Source organism: Artemia sp. Qi Xiang Cuo, chromosome 2, assembly GCF_049724085.1.
Source record: "Artemia sp. Qi Xiang Cuo chromosome 2, ASM4972408v1, whole genome shotgun sequence".
In the NCBI taxonomy this organism is placed as follows: Eukaryota; Metazoa; Arthropoda; class Branchiopoda; order Anostraca; family Artemiidae; genus Artemia; species Artemia sp. Qi Xiang Cuo.
The window spans coordinates 32,049,620-32,071,474 of record NC_142795.1 but is presented as its reverse complement, the minus strand read 5'-3'; the positions used below and the strand labels follow the sequence as shown (position 1 = coordinate 32,071,474).

The window sequence follows — 21,855 nt, the reverse complement described above, 5'->3', positions numbered from 1 at the left end:
TCTTTAATCGCATAATGGTATACCATGTCCTTCTTCTCCTTCATCACTGAACATGCATTCCAAGAAAGTAACTTCAAAGGCATTTGTCAATACATTTGCTTCTTATTGCTTCACAATCAATCGGTCCCATATTTAATTCATTGATAAATGAAAAAAGTTTTTCCACTTTCTCCAGCAGGGGAAGGCTGGTCATATCTAACAAATCTGGGGATAATAATAATCCAACAAGAATTTTTGTAACTGTGTCTGGTACTCTTCTATATATGTCTTGTTCGGTTCCTTGGTTTGGAAGACCACTACGCTGTATGACTTTGCACTGTGAATTTGGTTCCTGTGAGCAGCTTGGGCATATGTTCTGTACATAACTTGTGCTCTCCTATATCCCATGCTATATTTTTCTGCCATTTCCAGAATATTTCTATTTTGCTGCCTAATTGGAAACTCCCTTGATGTTGAAGAATGACAGCCTTAACAATTGGCACATTTGTAAGATTTAATTTTTTCTGCAGGATCATTGGTTTTGAGGGGACAACTCACAGACTCGTGCTTTCCACAGCACCTCAAACAGACTGGCTCATTTGCTCTACAATTTTTCTGTACATGACCATAACGCTTGAATTTAAAACACTGGAGAATTCTACGATTGTATAAAAAAACTTATTTTTTCCTTCCACAGCACCATACACTGGGTGGCAGAAAATTGCCTGTAAAAACGACCATGACCGCATAACTATCCTCCATTTTCTTTAAACCCCTGTTATATCTCTTTTGACGAATTACTTCTGTAATCTCAACAGATGACTCTATGCATTCTTTAAGTTGTTCATTGCTTAGATACAAGGGCACTCCCTTGATGATTCCTCTTTTAATACATTCCTTCTTTTTTCCCCTCACTAATACACCTCCAATTGATTGTATTTTCATTACTTTTTCAGCTTCTTCATTGTCGTTGACATGAACTATCACCACATTCCTTTCTCTATTTGATTCAAATTCGTACTTGATGGGAAAAACATTCTCCTTTAAACATTTCAATATTAAAAAATCATCTGCTAGTTTCTCATTTTTATCTGTCACTTCAAATTCCACTCTTACTTGAAGCAATTCATTCAACGGAATCTCACTTTGACCAGAAACTTCTGCTTCTAATTCTTGCCTTTTTACTATACTTTGCAAATTCTCTACTGGGGACCTCACGCGTTTTCTTCCCAAAGATGGATTCAAACCCAGACTTGGGAATCTAGTTTTTTCATTCACTCTGCCATCGATTAATCCTTTTGCCAATATTGGATTTACACTTGACGTATCCTCATCAGAATCCTCGGATAATAGTGGAAATTCATTATTGTTATCAAGCACCTTGAACCCGATTTTAACAGGTAAATTATATCCACTCATACTAAGCGCACTGAGTCGTCCATTAGAGTCACTAACTGGGATATGCAAAACTTGCTGCTGAGGCTGGAACTGTCTCTCCTGGGGAAAATGGGCAGCCTGAAACTGGCTGTATGGCATTGGAGCTGTAATATACTGCACAGTGCTACTATACTGCCCACCAGCACTGGTATTCGGTTGAATTATCATATAGGGTGGAGTTGGAGAAGCTCCAGTAATTAGTGAACCCCCCTGCTGGGGGTCTTGGCTGCTCATATTGTCGCTTCCAACTTTAATACCACTATTCAACTTACTTTCCTTCAGTTTACAGTCTTCTTAACCATCAAAATCACCAAAATTCTCAAAAAAACAAAACAAAAGCACGTATTCACAGGAAGAATGCATTTTTGTCACAGGAAATGCGCTTCTCTTCTTACTTACAGTTCGTTACCATGAACTGTTTAAAACTGGCGCAATTAGTCTGACGGCTTTTGCAAGTAGTCGAAGAAAGAGACTCATTTCAGAATTTTGCCAGAATTTTTGGTCTCATGCTTGACCAAAAACATAATTTCCACCTCCACATTTCAAACACAATAAAAAAATGCTATAGAAAAACAAATATACTAAAAAGACTTCTTTCCACACCCTAGGGATGTAAAGAGAAAACCTTACTCCAGTTTTATAAATTACATACATGACCCCGTATTGACAATGGGGTCATCGTATATGGTGCATGTGCAAAGACCCAGACGCAAAAAATTGAAACAACACAAAATGATATAATACGCCTCATATTTGGTCTTAGGAAACCCACAAGCACCAAGTTTCTGCTTACGGAGAGTGGATTAACAACAATAAGGGAGAAACGTAGGTTTCTCTTGACAAAACATCTTACAAAAATTGAATCAAATAGCTCACACACATTACATAATTGGTTAAGAAATCCTGCCATGTATAGAGGTATTGCAGACGAGTATGCCAATATTCAGAAGAAGTTCCCCATACCAGCAATGTCTATTGCACCCAATTTCCCCCGATCCCCCCCATGGAATTGGTCAAGTCCCATAATAAATAATGACGTCTCGAAGTGGAATAAAGATTTAACCCCCATTGCTTTTGTCCAGAAAAAAATTGCCGAACGTGATACAATTACCTATAAAATCACTTCCAAATATTTTTTGATGGGTCAAAAATGAATGAGAAGGTTGCAAGTGATGTTTTCCTTCCCCACCTGAAAATTGCAATGGGCGAGAGATTATATAATAATTTATCTATAATGTCTGCTGAGTTAAATGCCATAATTATGGCATTAGAACACCTTAAGGAAAACCAACCTTTGATTGCAAATTCAAATAATATTATCATATATTCCGACTCTCTATCAAGCCTTGAGTTGTTGGCCTCAGCTCCACAATATAAGTTGGACATTGACACTTATCTTTGTCTCAGTATTATTGATAATATTGCTTCAAGTGGCATAAAAACTTATTTTCAGTACATTCCTAGCCACTCTGGCATAAGTGGTAATCATCAGATTGATGAAATATTAAAAAATGCTATAATTATTGACCAGCCAAGTGGGAGACCAATCCCAATTAGAGATATTTACCAATGGAGGCTATCATATATTAATTTTAATAAGATTAATCCTATCCTTTCCCCCTTTCCCAATAAGTATCTTTCTAAAATTTTTCATAGAATTCGTTCTGGAACAAATGGACTAAATTTCCTTGCATTCTCATATAAGTTTTCTAATTCAAGTGGTTCAATTCCCCTGTCCCCTCTTTGCAGGCATTGTAATATGAATAATGAAACAATTTGCCAGTGCCTATTTGAATGTAATATGCTGACATCTGCACAACATACCTTGCTTTGTAAACTGTTAAAATGCTTCAAACACCACAAAATCTCACTATCAGCCAAGAGCCTAGCCAACTATACCTGCACACAGAGCACAGAAATCGATATCTATCATCTTATATTTGAACTCCTTGAGTCAAAAGATCTGCTGAAAGATATCTGAGAATATCTAATAAATAAGAGACAATCAAGACAGTAGCTCTGTAGCCCACAGAGTGAAGCAAAAAGAAGAGGGCTAAATAGTACCAACTGAATAGCCCGCCTGCTGTGAATTAGAAGAAGGGATTTTTACTGAAAAGCCCGCCTGCTGTTAAATAGAAGAAGAAGATTTTTGAAATTCCTAATTCTAAATTTTAGAAATTCATAATTGGTGGAAGGTATATTTTATAAGTTGATTGAACTATCTCCGAAAAAAGGTATCGAATAAGTGGCCGCTCATTAATGCCTAGCCTAATTTTGATGGTCAATATCTACGAAATCATATTATAGAGTTAGGACAAAAGTGAATACACCATTCGATGCCTTTTTTTATGCTGATTACGAATATAATAAGCATTTCTATCGGAAATGAGTTTCAGCCCCCCCCCTATATAGGCCAATTCAGGGTTAGGTTAGGTAGGGTTAGACACCCAGTAGTCGGCCACCTGCCTATTCTTGGACAGAATGTAACTAACAGGGAACCTAGCTCTAGGCTAATGTACTTAGAAAATTTTTATACAAAGACAAAGCTGGTTTCCCTGGTCACTATTAGATATCCATATGGATATCTAATAGTCATAAAATCCATAGGCTATGGTCAATAAAATCCAATAATCAATAAATCCATATGGATATCTAATAGTGACCAGGGAAACCAGCTTTGTCTTTGTATGAAAACTTTCTAAGCACATTAGCCTAGAGCTAGGTTCCCTGTTAGTTACATTCTGTCCAAGAATAGGCAGGTGGCCGACTACTGGGTGTCTTACCCTATAGCCTTAATAGGGGGGGGGGGAATGAAATACATTTCTGATAGAAATGCTCATTATATTTGTAATCAGCATAAAAAAGGCATCGAATGGTGTATTCACTTTATTCCTAACTCAATAATATGATTTCATAGATATTGACCATTTTGATTATAAATAGGTAACTCAAAATTTTAGATTAAGGAAAATAGCTTAGGCTGTTCTAGGCCTCTAGTTTGTATTATTTGTTCATTAGACTGAAGCTAACCTGGTAAATTTTTTGCAGTTCATATTATTGACTTATGAATAAAGTAAACAGTAAAATTCTACTTTAGCTACTTTTGGCTATCTTGGAAAGGGGTTAAGTTAGGCTAGGAAAATGAAACTTTCAGGGATGGGTAAATATTTACCAAATCATATTATTGAGTAACAACTAAAGTGAATATACCATTCATTGCCTTTTTTATGCTGATTACAAATATAATAATCATTTCTATCAGAAATGAATTTTAACCCCCCCCCCCTATATATACCAAATCAGGGTATATATTTCAACATTCGGGGGGGGGGGAGTAGAACTGGTTTTGATGTTCCCAAATTTCTTCAGGTTAGTTAGAGGTAAGATTTTTCCCTTTAGTCAATCTAGAAGGAATCCTTCATTCAGTTTCAAGAATATAGAAGTGAGAGAAATAAAGCAAACACCTTGAAAACCAGGATTTTGTCTTCCTTTTTTAATAGTGTTATGAAACCCTGTTTCCATTTCTGTGCAAATTGCTCAGACTCAGCCATCTTGTTGGAAAGGACAGACAAGGGCTTTGAAAGGAAGTCACTGAAAGCACTAATAAGAGAAAATTGGATATCCAAAGGGCAAACACTTGTTTTTCTTAGTTTCCCAATCGTTCTTTTGATTTTAGACAAAAAATAGAGGGGAAAGAAGGGAAAAAATAATCTGTTGGTAATTGATAGGCTAATACAATCTTGTTGTATACCTCACATGAGAATGATAGTAGAATAAGGTTAAATATTTGTGTTACTCTATTTATCTTTGAACCCATAGTCAGATTAAACACAAAGGCTAAATAGACCAAAGGTTAAACACAGGTTGATTAAAGTTAAGCTAGTCAAGACTCCTGTTGCACAGCATTTCAGCCTCAGAATACCAATTTTTTGGTTTATTAGTAAACAGCTCTTTGACCTTATTTAGGTAGTAAGATCTAGCAGATTACATATTACTGTTTGATTTACTTTTTAGTGTTTTTCTTAGTTTATTAGCTTCATCCAGTTTACCATTTCTAAAAAGATAAATTTTTTTTCTTCTTACTGTAGTGTCTTTACAGGTTGATTAATGAAGGGTTTATCACTAGAGGATTTTTAATGTGTTTTATTTTCTGCAAATGAAATTAGATATTTATCATTTAGCCATTTGTGGAAACAAGCACTTTTTTCATCAAGATTTAGTAAATTGTAAATAGTAGACCAATCTTCTGTATACAGCCACATACCAAAAGAAAGAAGGTTAAAATTTTGAAGAGGTTTGTAAGAGCCATAAGTTGTTAAGAAATAATGCTTGGACTTTGAAAAGGGGGTCAAAAGGAGGGAATGAAATTTTGACAAAAGGACATTTTACCCTAATATTCAGTTATCAGTTTCTTTTTCTCTGGTTTTAGTTCTGAAAATGCAATTCCTGTTATTTGAGTAGAATTTTAAGCCATATCAATGTTGTTTTTTTTTCAAAATTTATGAAATGTATTTGTATATCTTTAAAACCTTATAAATTGGGATTGAGCAAAGTTGTGAAGCTGAAAACAATTTTGTTGTACTTCATTTAAGCAGAAGATCTATTTTGCAAGGTTTCACTTTTATAACACATACATTTTTAAAGGTCATCAAAGGTCAGGACCCTCTAGAGAGAGAAGGAGATAGGTCCTTCAAAATATCTTGCTGGGACATACTTTAGCCTGTAGACCCATCCTTGAAAGTTTCATTTTCCAAATTTAAGCCCTTTCCATGATCATGTAGGCAAATTTCAGATATGCAAATACATTTCCTTAATTTAGAAAAAAAAACAAACATTGATATGGCTTAAAATTCTACTCAAATAGCAGGAATTGCATTTTCAGAACTAAAGCCAGAGAAAAAGAAACTGATAACTAAAATTTAAGGTAAAATGTTGTTTTGTGAAAATTTCAATAGGTAATAGACCTGTGGTATAGGCAAATTTCTGGACCCTATAGAGAGAGAAGCAGTGGAGGTAGGTACTTAAAAATATCTTCCTTGGACATATTTCAGCCTGTAGACCCATCCCTGAAAGTTCTATTTTCCTAACCTAATGGCTTTCAAAGGTATCCAAAAGTAGCTACAGTAGAATTTTATCTAACATTGATACAGAGCCTTTGAAGTTATCTTCACAGTCCTGTCTCTAGAGTATTCTATGATAAATGCACTTGCTACTAGATGCCTATCTTTCCAACACTATTTTATTCATAATGCCCTTACAAGATGTCATCAGGATCCTATCTGTAAGGCTGAGTAAGACACCTAGTACTTGAACAGTACCTAATCTTGTGCAAATGTTTGGTCTAGAGTAGCAGCTCTCAAGAAGGAGAAATGCCAGAACAAAAAGAAGAGACATTTATAGATTCCCAATTTATGTTAATTCTTATTTTGTTTGTTTGTTTTTTTGATAACCCCCATAATAGTCTCATGCAGCTCTAGGCTGTATAAAAACTTCAAGACAAGAAATGGTGAAATTCTAACTTTATAATATATAGCAAGTTTCAGTTAATAACATCAATACCATTTCCTTACAAGATGTCATCAGGATCCTATCTGTAAGGCCGAGTAAGACACCTAGTACTTGAACAGTACCTAATCTTGTGCAAATGTTTGGTCTAGAATAGCAGCTCTCAAGAAGGAGAAATGCTAGAACAAAAAGAAGAGACATTTATAGATTCCCAATTTATGTTAATTCTTATTTTTGTTTGTTTGTTTTTTGATACCCCCCATAATAGTCTCATGCAGCTCTAGGCTGTATAAAAACTTAAAGACAAGAAATGGTGAAATTCTAACTTTATAATATATAGCAAGTTTCAGTTAATCACATCAATACTATTTCTTCACTTATGTTTCTTAATCATTTTTGATAACATTTTATCTAAAGCACAGCTACCAGATTTGATAAAAAATGATACTATTTGACAAACAGATTTGCAATTTGTATATTTGCAAATATTTCAGAAATGGTGTTATCTATGAATTGCCAAAAAATTTGTAGATTTGTAATATTTCTCAAAGATTTATAATATTTTCTGCAAATGAATATTTGCAAATATTTTAGAAAAAAATTGGTATGTCTACAATATTTCTCAGTCAAAGCAATATTGCTGGATGAAGTGTCATTGTTGAAATCTGAAAGCTAAGATAATGTTTATTTAAAAAAAGAGCTAGGCCTATCACTAGCCTGGCCAATTTTATATTTTGGTGTCAAAACAGAATAAGATAAAAAAAAAAGGTTTAAAGACAATCATTACATAAAACTGGCAAAATAATTGACTGTCAGTTTATCAAGATTGTCAAAAAACAATCAACAAAAAAAATTGACAAACCTATATATACAGGCCATGACATGCCAAAAAAACTAAAATAAGTAAAACCAGTAAGTTAAAAAAGGTAATTGAAAGCATAAGAAGAGAAGAAAAGAAAACATACACAAATTACAAGCAGTAGATTAGTAGTTTTTTTATTATAAATTCTGTTATATAGGGAACACACGTTTTTTGTATCTTAAAGCAAAGCAACAAATTGGCAACCATAGATAAGATATTTATTGCAAAAATACTATCAGAAGCTTCAAAGTGTCAAATTGTATTTTTTGAATTAATAGATAAAAACACAAAAGACAAAAATCATGAAAAAAATGAAAACTTAAAAACTGGCAAAGAGTTAAAAACAAAAATATCAGAATGAAAAATCATTTGTTAGTCAATAATTAAACTTGGAAATGTCAGAGCAAGTTAAAAAGATAGAAACTAGTTAAAATCAATTAAAAAATAATAATAAATAAACATAAAAAAAACTTGAGAGAAAAAAAGAAGGGGAAAAATAAGTAAGGAAATACAGAAGTTGTGCAGCACCATTGCCAAAAAATAAAAGAGGGAAACTGGTAGGGCACTTTGCTTATTTTTTCCTGTAATGAAGAGGATAATGGTTTTTTCATATCTGGAGGTAAAGCAGCAAATGGGAGAGGAGAAAGGAGCAGGCTCAGAAACAACCTGAGGCTTCTGGAATCTGGATGAGGAGTGTCTTTTTGGGAGAATATCTTCTATGTGAGGGTTTCCTATTGTATCTTTTTCAAAATGGATAACATAACTCTCCTTCAGTCAAGTGTTTCCACTTTAGTTCTTTTTTTTGGAAGAAGAGAAGATAGATCCTTACCTTCTTTGAAAATTATTTGCAAGGCTCTTTTTTGGATAGATTCATTTTGTTTCTGATTCTTCCTGGGTATTGCCAGGGTGCCAAACTGGACAATTCTATCTAAAATGTGGGTGGACAAAGCAGGCATAAATCCTTACAGAGCAGGAAGAGGAATACTAAATTTATTTAGGATATAAAGGAGGAAGCTAAATATGGATGTTATCTTTAATATGGATATTTAATTTTAAATTAGAAGAAATTGTGACACCAAGTAATTTGGAATAGTACACAGAAATTTCAGGAGGGATACTATTAAGAAAATGGGCCAGGGATTTAAGGAAATAGTGGCACAATCATGAATTTAGAGAGATTTGCTCTCATTTCTTAGTCCAGGGCATCATCTGTAATGTCATTGAGGATGCTCATTAAATTTCTATAGCAGGTTTCAACATTTGTTTGCTCATGACAAATTTCTATCTGTCATGAAATTTCTTAGTGAGGTGGGGATCATAACTGAAAAAAAGAGGGGACCTAGGAGAGTACCTTGGGTTACTCCATTGTGGACAGGGAGGTGATTAGAATTATGACTCTGATATTTGGGTACCTGCAATCTATTTGGTAAGAAGGAGGTAACCATTTTAACCAGGAAAGAACTAATATTGAATTCAGTGACAAGTTTCTCAATTAACATATTGTGGCTAACAATGCCAAGTTGTTTTTGAACGTCAATAGAAATTAAGTTTAGCCAGGAATAAGGCTTTTTTAGAATTTTACCAATGGAATTGATGAGAGAAAGAAAATAATGGGGGGAGGGGGGGGGGAGTTAGAACTGGTTCTGAGGTTCCCAAATTTCTTCAGGTTAGTAAGAGGTAAGATTTTTCCCTTTAGCCAATCTAGAAGGAATCTTTCATTCAGTTTCAAGAATATAGAAGTGAGAGAAATAAGACAAACACCTTGAAAACCAGGCTTTCCATCTTCCTTTTTAAATAGTTTTATGAAACCCTGTTTCCATTTCTGTGCAAATTGCTCAGACTCGGCCATCTTGTTGGAAAGGACAGACAAGAGCTTTGAAAGGAAGTCACTGAAAGCACTAATAAGAGGAAATGGGATATCCAAAGGGCAAACACTTGTTTTTCTTAGTTTCCCAAGTTGTTAAGAAAGAATGCTTGGACTTTGAAAAGGGGGTCAAAAGGAGGGAATCATCATAAAAATAGGATTTTGATGAAGTATTTGCCTAGTGGCTAAAAATAAAAAAATACAAAATCACTGTTTTGGTGTGACCAAGTGCTCTATTTACATATTAAGTTATATCATTTGATACAGAATTTTTTCAGGAATTTAGCTAATTGGAGTTTGCAATCTGTTAAGTTTGCTCTAGCAGTTATTTTTTTGGTCTTTTGTTAGCCTGTCATAGGCTATTGATGAATGCAGGGTTGCCACCGTCAGTAGGATTTTACTAGATCTAGTAAAAAAAATATCTAGTAAACTTCCCGAAATCTAGTAAAAAGTCATGATTTATAGTAAACAAAACTTTTGTTATTTTCCCTGAATTCAGGGAAAAAATTAGGGTCCATTCATTACATTATATGCCCCCAGGGCAAAAATTAGGGTCCATTCCTTATATGCTCCCAGGGCATAACTTACAACCCTTGCAGTGAGGGCTCTAGTGGGGTTATCATCCTAAAAGACCTAATTTCCAGGACTTTTGACTATGTTAAACAAAATGGATATCTCAAATTTTTGATTGGATGTGTTTGAGGAAATGGTGGGCATGAGAGGGGGGTTAGTTGCCCTTCAATCAACTTCGACTATTGAAAGGGCACTAGCCCTTTCAATTCCCGGTTAAATGAAGCCTTTTTGAAGTTTCTACAACATCGCTTTCTATAAAAACCTTATATGCCCCCAGGGCATAACTTACGACCCTTGTCATGAGGGCTGTGGGGGTGGAGGGGTTATCATCCTTAAAGACCTAGTTTCCAAAGCTTTCAACTACGTTGAATAAAATGGCTATCTAAAAATTTTGATTCAATGTGTTTGGGGAAAAGGTAGATGTGAGAGGGGGGTTAGTTGCCCTCAAATCATTTTTGAGACTATTAAAAAGGGCATTAGCCCTTTGAATTTCCAATCGAATGAGCCTTTTTTCAAGTTTCTACAACAAATATTTCAATAAAAGCTTATATGCCCCCAGGGAATAATTTATAACCCTTGCTCTGAAGACTGTGGGGGGAGTGTTCTAATCAAAGGTATAATTTATGAGCTTTAAACTGCATGGAACAAATGGCTCTCTCAAAATTTTGATTGGATGTTTTTGGGGAAATGGTGGGTGTGGAAGGGGTGTTAGTTACCTTCAAATCACTTTCGACTATTAAAAAGGGCATTATCCCTTTCAATTTCCAATCCAATGAGCCTTTTTGAAGTTACTATGAAAACGCGTTATATAAAAACCTTATATGCCCAAAGGGCATAACTTACAACCCTTACCCTGAGGGCTATGGGGGGGGGGGGTTGTCATCCTCAAGGACCTAATTTCCAGAAGTTTCAACTACATTGAACCAAATGGCTATCTTGAAATTTTGATTGGATGTTTTTGGGGAAAAGGTGGGCGTGAGAGGGGGGTTAGTTGCCCTTTACTGAAAAAAATGCAAATGAATGTGCATTGTCAGCTTAATATAAATATACTGATATTTAGTAATCAAAATTTTAATATTAATTGATTTATTAAAGTTATAAAAATAAAAACATTCAATTGTTTTTCAGTAAAGTGCAAATTATGTTCTGGCTTTAGGAAGGCATAGGGGTTATGAGCCCAACTTATGTTAATTTCTGCTCATTTTGAGTTTGACTCAATTATTTATTGTATTTTCTGTTCGTTTTAGGTTTCATTTATTTATTGATGCTGATTTGTGATAGTTTCATGCTTGGTAGATTATTTGATTTTATTTTTGCTCATTTTTTGTTTAATGGAGTTCTTTACTTTTCTTTGAAAAACTTATTTTGCAGAAAAAGTTTTTTTAATTAGTCTAAGTAAAGAACAATGTTGGCGTGATGTATTATTTATTTTTTTGTGTTAGACCAGGGCACTTTGTATCAAAGGAGTTGTTGTAGAAACTTTGAAAAGGGCTCATTTGATTGGAAATTGGAGTGCCTAGTGCCCTTTTTAATAGTTGAAAGTGATTGGAAGGCAACTAACACCCTTTCCATGCCCACCATTTCCCAAAACACATCCAGTGAAAATTTTGAGATAGCCATTTTGTTCAGCATAGTTGATTTCCAGATAGAAAAATTATGTTTTTGAGGAGGACACTCCCCCACAGCCCTCAGGGCAGGGGTTTTAAGGTATGCCCTGGGGGCATGTAAGATTTTTATAGAATGCCATGTTGTAGAAACTTCAAAAAAGGCTCATTCAATTGAAAATTCAAAAGGCTATTATCCTTTTTAATAGTCAAAAGTGATTGAAGGGCAACTAAACCCCCTCTCACGCCCACCTTTTCCCCAAATACATCCAATCAAAATTTTTGAGATAACCATTTTATTCAACGTGGTTTAAAGTTCTGAAAATTAGGTCTTTGAGGATGACAACCCTCAGGGCAAGGGGTAGGGTTTTAAGTTATGCACTGGAGGCATATAAGGTCTTCATAGAAAGCATTGTTGTAGAAACTTCAAAAGGGGCTCATTCAATTGGAAGTTGAAATGGCTAGTGCCCTTTTTAATAGTCGAAACTGATTTGAAGGCAACTAAAACCCCTTCCACGCTCACCATTTATCAAAACACATCCAATTAAAATTTTGAAGTAGCCATTTTGTTCAACATAGATGAAAGTTCTGGAAATTAGGTCACTGAGGATGATAACCCCCTCAGAGCCCTCAGGGCAAGGGTTACAAGTTATACCCTGGGAGCGCATATGGTTTTTATTGAAAGCTTTGTCATAGAAACTTGAAAAAGGGAGCATTCGATTGGAAATTCAAAGGGCTATTGCCCTTTTTAATAGTCGAAAGTGTTAGGAGGGCAAGTAAACCCCCTCTCATCCCCACCTTTTCACCAAACATTCAATCAAAAATTTTAAATAGCCATTTTGTTCAACATAGTTGAAAGTTTTGGAAATTAGGTCTTTATGGACAACAAGCCCCCCAATAGCCCTCAAAGCAAGGGTTGTAAGTTATGCCCTGGTTATATAAGGTTTTTATAGAAAGTGTTGTTGTAGAAAAAGGGCTCATTCTAATAGAAATTGAAATTGCTAGTGACCTTTTTAATAGTCGTAAGTAATTGGAGGGCAACTAACCCCCCTCTCACGTCCACAATTTTCCAAAGCATATATACTCGAAATTTTGAGATAGCTATTTTTTTCAACGTAGTTGAAAGTTCTGGAAATTCAGTCTTTGATGATGACACCCCCCCCCCACAGCCCTCAGGGTAAGGATTGTAAGCTATACCCTGGGGGCATATGAGGTTTTTATAGAAAGCGTTGTTGTAAAACGTCAAAATGGGCTCATTTGTTTAAAAATTGAAAGGGCTAGTGCCCTTTTTAATAGTTGAAAGTAATTGGAGCTTAACTAACCCCCCTCTCACGCCCACCATTTCCTCAAACATATACAATCAAAATTTTGAGATATTCATTTTGTTGAGCGTAGTTAAGAGTTCAGGAAATTAGGTCTTTTAAGATGACATTCTCCTCATAGCCCTCAGGACGAGGAATGAATGTTATACTCTGAGGGTGTATGAGGTTTTTATAGAAAGTGTTGTCATACAAACTTCAAAAAGGGCTCATTCGATTCAAAAAGGGCTCATTCGATTCAAAAAGGGCTAGTGCCCTTTTTAATAGTCGAAAGTGATTGAAGGGCCACTAGCCCCCCTCTCAAGCTCACCATTTCCCCAAACACATCCAAGCAAAATTTTGAGATAGCCATTTTGTTCAACGTAGATGAAAGCTCTGGGAATTTGGTCTTTGATGATGACACTCCTCTCAGAGCCCTCAGGGCTAAGGTTGTAAGTTATGCCCTGGGGCATATAAGGTTTTTTATAGAAAATGTTGTCTTAGAAACTTCAGAAAAGGCTCATTTGATTGGAAATTGAGAGGGCTAAGGTCCTTTTAAACAGGCTAGTCAAAAGTAATTGGAGAGCAATTAATTCCCCTTTCATGCCCACCATTTCCCCAAACACATCAAATCAAGATTTTGAGATAGTCATTTCTCTCAACGCCTTTGAAAATTCTGGAAATTATGGCTTTCAGCATCATCAACCCCCCCACACAGGTCAGTGCAAGGGTTGTAAATTATGCCCAATCTGTAAATTATGTCTTTGAGGATGACACCCCCCCACAGCCCTCAGTGCATTGGTTGTAAGTTATGCCCTGGGGGCATATAAGGTTTTATAGACAGCTATATCCTAGAAACTTCTAGAAGGGCTAATTCGAATTCAAATAGAACGCGCTAGTACCGTTTTTAATATTTGAAAGTGATTGAAGGGCAACTAACTCCCTCTCAAGCCTACCATTTTCCCAAACACATCCAATCAAAATTTGGTGATAGACATTTTGCTCAACATAGTTGAAAGTTCTGGGAATTAGGTCTTTGCCAGTGTTGTTGTAGAAACTTCAAAAAGGACTCATTCAATTGGGAATTGAGAGGGCTAATGTCCTTACTAATAGTCTAAAGCGATCGGAGGGTGAATGCCCCCCCTCCCGTACCCATCATTCCCCTAAACACTTCCCATCCACATTTTGATATAGCAATTTTGTTGAACGTAGTTGAAGGGTCCGGAAATTATGTTTTTGAGTATGACAACCCCCAACAGCCCTCAAGAATAAGGTTGTAAGTTATTCCCTGGGGGCATATAATGTCATATAAAAAGTGCTGTCGTAAAAACTTCAAAAGGGGCTTTTTCGATTAGAAATTGAGAGGGCAATTGCCCTTTTTAATAGTCAAAAGTAATCAGAGAGAGAATCACTTCCCCCCAAAGCCCATCATTTCCCAAAACAACTCTGATCAACATTTTGATATGGTCATTTTGTTCAACGTAGTTGAAAGGTCTGGAAATTATATCTTTGAGGATGACAACCCTCCCCCCATAGCCCTCATGACAAGGGTCGTAAGTTATGCCCTTGGGCATATAACGTTTTTATGGAAAGTTTTGTTATAGAAGCTTCAAAAAGGGCTCATTCGATTGGAAATTGAGAGGACTATTGACTTTTTTATTCAACGAAAGTGATCAGTGGACAAATGTCTCCCTCAACGCCTATCATTTCCCCAAACACTTCCAATAAAAATTTTGATAGAGCCATTTTGTTAAGCCTATCAGAAAGGTCTTGAAATTACGTCTTTGAGGATAACAAATCCCCCCAGCCCTCGGGGCAAGGCTTGTAAGTTGTGCACTGGGGACATACAGGGTTTTTATAGAAAGTGTGGTTGTATAAACTTCAAAGTGGGCTCATTGGATTGGTAATCAGACGTTCTAGTGCTCTTTTTAAGAGTCAAAGTGATCAGAGGACAGCTACCCTCTCACCCCTACACAAACGTCATATTATCCCGAATTGTGTCTAATAGAAATTTTGAGATAATTCTATTCAAAATAGTCTAAATATCATAACAAGGCTTTTGGGGCTGAAACAAACCCCAGAGATTAGGAGCAAGGGTTGTAAGTTGTGCCCAGGGGATATTAAAGGTTTTTATGGAAGGGATGGTTGTTTAACTTCAGAAGAGGCTCAGTCTTCCTCCCTTGAAAAGATTATGTCAATATAAAACGAACAGAAATTAATGAAAAAAATATTTTGCACAAAATAAGTTTTTTTAAAAAAAGGGAAGAACTCCATTAAACCAAAATGAACAAAAATGGAATCAAATAATCTACCAAGCATACAACTACCACAAATCAGTATCAATAAATAAATGAAACTCAAAACGAGCAGAAATTAACATGAGTAGGGCTCAAAAGCCCTATGCCTTCCCAAAGCCAGAACATAGTTTGCACTTTACTGTGCAAACTAAAACAAACAGAAATTAAAACAAGTCAAACTCAAAACGAGCAGAAATTAATTTGAATAGGGTTCTAAACTCTCTGCTTTCTGAAAGCCAGAATATAATTTGTATGTTACTGAAAAAATTTAGATTTTAAGAAATAAATATCAGCATATGTATATTAAACTGACAATGGACATTTTTTCAGTAAATTCATTTGAATTTTTTTCAGTAAAGAACTAAGTATATTCTGGCTTTTAGAAAGCATAGGGTTTAGAACTCTACTCCGGTTAATTTCTGCTGGTTTTGGGTTTGCATATTTCAATTTCTGTTTGTTTTGGGTTTCATTTATTTGTTTATACTGATCTGTGGTATTTGTATGCTGGGTAGATTATTTGATTCTATTTTGTTCATTTTTGGTTTAATGGAGCTCTTTACTTTTTCTTTGAAAAACTCATTTTGTGCAAAAAGTTTTTTTTTGATTAATCTGTATATAAAGGAGCCTGTTTCCCTTCATAAATTTCTACCTTGAAATTTTGATGCAATGCCAGTTTTCAGGAGAGGTTCTTGTTCCTTTGGCTCTTAATAAGGACATTGGAATTCATGATTGCTGTTGCAATGAAACCCCTAAAATTTTACAACCAATAGTTTAACACAGTCCAAAACAATTAGCATTTCAGAGCTGTGACTCTGAAAAGGCAAAATTTAGTATTTGTTTAGCTAACAGCTTCAAAGCTTCAGTATAAAATAATTCTTTTTTTTTTGGGGGGGGGGGGGTGAGGCTCCCCCTTTCTCTGGAATTATGCATACTTGCATATGCTAGTAACTTTTGATGGGTATCTTTATGTTTAATGAATGTCTAGAATCAGAATAAACTAGACATACATTTGATATATATATGTTTTTAAAGTTGTGTTAATATTGGCACATTTTGCTATGTACTTTGCTACAGTTTGTTACTATGAATTATTTGATAATCCCATCTTGGGTGTAATTTCATTCTAACACAGGTGCAATGTCTTTTTACTGCAACCAAAATAGGTTTTACTACAGCATAAGTGAAAATTATGTGAAAAAATTTCAGACACTGATGCATTGGACTGCATCCAAAAGGGAGGGGATTGCCGGTTCAAGACCCCGCCCCCCGCCCATCCCCCAAAAAAGTTTCAACTTTTAAGTTGGTTTTAAAAATCCGAAAAAAATCTTTCTCCTAAAAAACTAAAATGTCTCTCTGACTTATAAATTTGTCTTAAATGTAAGTAAAAAAAAAAAACATTGTTTGAGACCATTAGACAAAGTCTATAGGAGGTATCCCATCTTCTTCATTGTTGTGGCACCCTGCTCCCCTCCCGCCAACATTTCTTTGGCAGTACAATAGCAATGCCTAGGTAAAGAGTGGTGTGGCTTCAGTGTTTTCCCAGGCCACTTTCTATGGGAGGAGTTGTTGTTGAAACTTTGAAGGGAGCTTATTTGATTGTAAATTGAAAGCTCTAGGACCCTGTTTGAGTGTCTTAAGTAATTGGAGGGCAACCAGCCCCTCTCTTTTGTACCATTTAGCTTCCCTAAAGTATCTGATCAAAGTTTTGAGATAGTAATTTTATTCACAATGGTTGAAAAGTCCAATAACAATGCCTGCTGGCATGGCGTGACTCCCCACAGCCCCAGGGGCAAGGGCTGTAAGTTCTAAAACTTGCCCATTGTGAAAATATAATTATATTATTTGGGAAGGAGGGTATGATTGATCTTGGGTGCCCAAAAAAGTTAAGGATATTATGATGGTGCTTCCAGCAAATGTTAAGAGGAATGTTGAACTAAATTAAAAACAATATGTGCATACAGGTTGTCTAAAGGGAGCATATGCAGTATCACAAAAACAGTAGAAATTATAAAGTGGAAACTTTCAAGACATCTTGAACAGGATGTAAAACTAAATGAAAAAAATCACTGAGTTCATCCATGTTGCTAAAAAGGCATGTGTGAAATATCTCAGGAATGGCTAAGTGTATTAAGTTGAAAATTTTAGGAAATGTTGAGAGGGGTTAAAATTATTTTTTAACCATAATATTATTTAAAACAAACTATATGCATCCAGGTTGACAAAGAACATATCTGTAATATACCAGGATTGGCTATGTGTTTTTAGCTGAAACTTCCACACACTATCTGCATCCAAGTTGTCAAGAGGACATATCTGCAGTATATTAGGTATGGCCACGAGTATTAAGTTCAAACTCTCAGACACTATTGTCATCCATGTTGTCAATAAATATTTGGGCGTTAATTGGAATTTGGGCATCAATATACTTGTTCTTAACACCAAATTTTGTTGATTGGTCAACGTTTTTCAAAGTTTTGCTTTATATTTTGAACCTAAAACAGGATATATATTTTAGTTAGTCTTTTTTTTCAGGTACTTATGAACTTGGAAGAATTTAAAACTATCCTGAATAAGCATTTAGAGTAATTTTCATATATTGGTGGACACTTGCCTTGTGAGGAAGATTTAATTTTATCCAGTCAATTGAAGGATTTAGTTTTTCCTAACCTATCTCATGTAAATAGGTGGCTTCAACATATTTTTAATCGGTATCCAAATTGCAGAACCTCAGAAAACAACCTTTCATTGGAAGTTATTCAAAAAAAAGTTTTGTCAAAGGTAAATGCCACTGTTATATTCATGCGTTTTGGTATCTGTGTTTCATATAGTTAATAATTAGATTAACAATGTTTATATTTAACCACAGGTGCAATAGTATCTGAGTCTTAGGGGTACTGGACTTGAGTATCAGGGTATTTTTCATGCGGGAGGAGGGGGGGGGGATAGAACTCATACTATCCAAATACAGGTTTAACATTCAAATATAAATGCGGTTTTTCTTTTGGTTTTGTCATTTGTAATAAGTTTGACCAAGAAGCAAAATTGAACTTAAAGTAATTCATTTTATCCATTTTGGGATTCCTCTTTTTTTCTTTAACATTGCCACAGATGATGATCAGGTACAAAAAAAAAGAATCAAACCCCTCACGCTTATAAAAATCTCTGTTTAATGTTTATAGATAAACAGAGGTGCACAAAAGTCTCGGAAGGGGTAAGCTATTAGAGAACTTTAAGAGGACAAATATTTACCAAATAGCAGAAATGAAATGATTTTTGAAATATCAAGCAAGACCTAGATTTCTTCATTTCTAAATTTCTTTTTTTTAACTCTTACTATATTATTAATACTGACCAGGAAGAAGCTGTTTGGAAGAATTTTGTGTGCAGGTGTCGGTGTATGTGGGGGGGGGGGGGGGAGGAGCTCTGTTTTTAGTCATAGTTGTAGAGCCTTATAGATCTATTGCTATTTATGTGAGTTAAATTAAATTATAGAAAAATGTGTACAATTTTCCAACAAAACTGAAAAACAAGAAACCCCAAAAAATCTTGTTGTGCTAATAATAATAACAAAAGTTCAAATATTTCGACTTCATATTGAGAAGCCTATATCGGTAGGAATTTTTTTTTTAAATACTTAGCTTAAACAAAACGTGTAAAGGAAAGTGAAAGAAAGCACAAATTATACACAAAAAGGAAGTGAAAACAAAAGAAAAACTCAGATCTAAATAAAATCCAATAAAATAACTAAATTTTTTATTGCACAATACAAAAAGTTACAAGGCAGGACAAAGCAGGATGTCCGTCTGATATTGGAATATGACAAAATCAAATAGTCTATTTATTTAAAATTTTACAATGGCCTAGGTTAAACCACTTAAGATTAAACACAGGTCAAGATCTGTTTAACAATATTGTATTGATAAATTGAATTCATCTTTTCTTTTGTTGATCTAGCCAAAGCCTGTTGACTTTTCCTGAAGTTTCTTTCATTTTGACCTTTATTTATAAGGTTCAAACTTGTTTGAAGCCAATTATTTAGCATTTCATTATTTAAAGTAGTTCAGGTCTTGATCTGTCTTATAATTAGACTATTATAAATAGGATTCAGTCTATACCCCACTTTGTCTCAGTTGATACAAAACCCCTGTAGATAAGCGTTTTAATTTCTGTTTGGTCCCTAAAACTTTCTAACAGGCCAACACTAATATCAATTATTTTTGTTTGATCGAAGAGTATGTTATGGTGTGGAAATCAAACGAACGTTCCGCAACCGCTGAATCGAAAGTTTTCAGTCTTTTATTACCATATAAGTAAAAATCTATTGCAGTTTTATGCTGTTGTAGTCGGCAGGAGTAGGGCTACCAACCTCTTAAGTCTTGTAAGGCCAGAGCTGTTATTTGCTCTTTACTGAAAACGATTCAGATTTCGAGCAGTGTGTTTAATATATTGTAATATCAACAACACCACTGATAGAAAAGTTGTATTATGATACCTCATTTTTAGATTCCAACAGCATAAAACTGCAAAATACTTCTTTTTTTTTTAATGTAATTACAGACTATCTTTTAATGGAGTTTTGCACGCACAGATTCCACCTAGAAACAAAATCGAACTTGAACTTTTTTTTATTGGCAAATTGGCAAATGTTTTTAATAGAAGGTTTCAGAAATTAATATGGAACAGGATTTGCTAAATAAGAAAGAAAAAAGAAATTCCCAGCATCAACAATATCTTCCATCCTTCGCAATATTCTGAAACTTAAAGTATCTATCCTTCTCAATATTCTGAAACTTATAGTATTCTGAAGCTATTGAGGGAATCCAAATAACAGTAATGCCCAGCATATACAGTGACTCGAGACTTCAGCCTACTCAAGCTATAAAGAAAAATAGAAGAGGGATTCGCATATATGAAATACATTTAACCAGGATGTGCCATTGAGCTTTTTTTTAGAGGGAAGGGGGTCAATTTATTTTTTAGGGGGGGGGAGGTCATCAGCGGAAAGCATATTTTAGTCGTTAGATAATAGAAATGTATATTCTTGTGCAATTTTTAATATATATTTAAGGCTCAGAGGGGGGGGGGGAGGAGGATGTACAGTAGAACATCCAATAGTATGTGCACTAGACCTCTATGCATCGATTTATTTCAGGGGGGGATGGGGAAAATAAGTATTTTGGGATGAGCCAAGTAAAAAAAAACAAAACAGATGATAGAAATTTCTGTAAGAATATAGAAATTTTTGGGAATTGTTCTTAATGCTCAGCCTCCCCGCCCCCTACCCGCCTGAGTATGTTTTTGCATACAGTTGAGGCTACTCAGTTTAATTTTAATAATTTGTATTTCAAAATGGCAAAATTTTAATTGATTCTTAGGATTTTTTATTTTACTGTCAAACAGGGTGAATAATTTAATCTTCCACTCAGGTTTCTATAATTGGTGCTCTAGGATGCTTGTGTCAGTTGTGGAATGTTTGATTTGCACTAGACTTCTACAGATAGATTCTTTTAGGAAGAGATGGGGGAAATAATTATTTCTGGATGAGCCAAGTAAAAAAAAAACAACAAATAACAGAAATTGTTTTGAGAATATAGGAAGTTTTTGGAATTGTTCTTAATGTCTCAAGATTTCGGGCTGTACAATTTTTCTTGCGCACTTGTCTAGTATGCACTATTTTAAGGTTTATTTCACACGTTTTTAATCTGAATGCATTTGAATAAAAGGCTACCCGCAGCTTAAGCAGTGAAATTAAGTTTTTTTTTTGTGTAATTTTCTTTTAGATGATTTTGGAGAATAGGTCTTTGTTAACGATTAAAGAGAAGAAGGCCCTCATAATAAGAAATCTGCAGGAAGTGCTTGGTGAAGATAAGCTAGATGAGATATTGAAGGAAAGAGATTTGAAGATTTATTGGGGAACTGCAACAACAGGGAAGCCACATGTTGCTTACTTTCTGCCAATGTCCAAAATTGCTGACTTTTTGAAGGCTGGATGCGAGGTGAATTCTAGTTTATTCTAAAAACTGAAATGTACCTCGGTTAAAGCCAAGGCCGTATCCAGGAGGGGGAGGATTGAAACCTCCTCCCAGAAATGTTAGTCTGACTCGTAAAGACGCAAAAAAATGAATATAAATAAATTTTTATCCGTTTTTTATTTAATCACCCCTCCGCTCCCCTCCCCCCGAACAACAATCCTGGATACGGCCCTGGTCAAAGCGTTGAACTTTTAACAGAATACTAGTTTTTATTTAAAATTGACGTTGACCCTCAGAAGACACATAGAATGATTCTTTTTTAGTTTTATGTAAATATGTATAAGAAAAGTATAGACGATGCTTGTATTAATGGCTAATTATCGCCGTTTTATAAAGTCATTTAATTAAGCGGTTCTCAAACTTCTTGTCGTTTCTCGCACGGTGGTACCTCGAAAAACTGCTTG

General features: G+C 35.0%; 2 protein-coding genes across 3 annotated transcripts in view; both read left to right on the top strand.

Annotated features, from left to right (window-relative positions):
- TM9SF3 (transmembrane 9 superfamily protein member 3) overlaps nt 1-21,855 on the top strand; it is a 696,120-nt gene that overhangs the window by 495,091 nt on the left and 179,174 nt on the right. The gene's annotated exons all lie outside the window — the stretch shown is intronic.
- TyrRS (Tyrosyl-tRNA synthetase) overlaps nt 3,528-21,855 on the top strand; it is an 89,778-nt gene continuing 71,450 nt past the window's right edge. The window contains exons 1-3 of one of the 2 annotated variants that reach the window (XM_089108082.1): nt 3,528-3,611; nt 17,952-18,197; nt 21,200-21,415. In XM_089108082.1, the coding sequence (XP_088964208.1) occupies nt 21,200-21,415 (216 nt within the window). In that variant the 5' untranslated portion in view covers nt 3,528-3,611; nt 17,952-18,197. Of the gene's footprint in view, nt 3,651-17,951; nt 18,198-21,199; nt 21,416-21,855 lie in introns of both variants that reach the window. The other variant, XM_089108083.1, reaches the window with a different exon arrangement.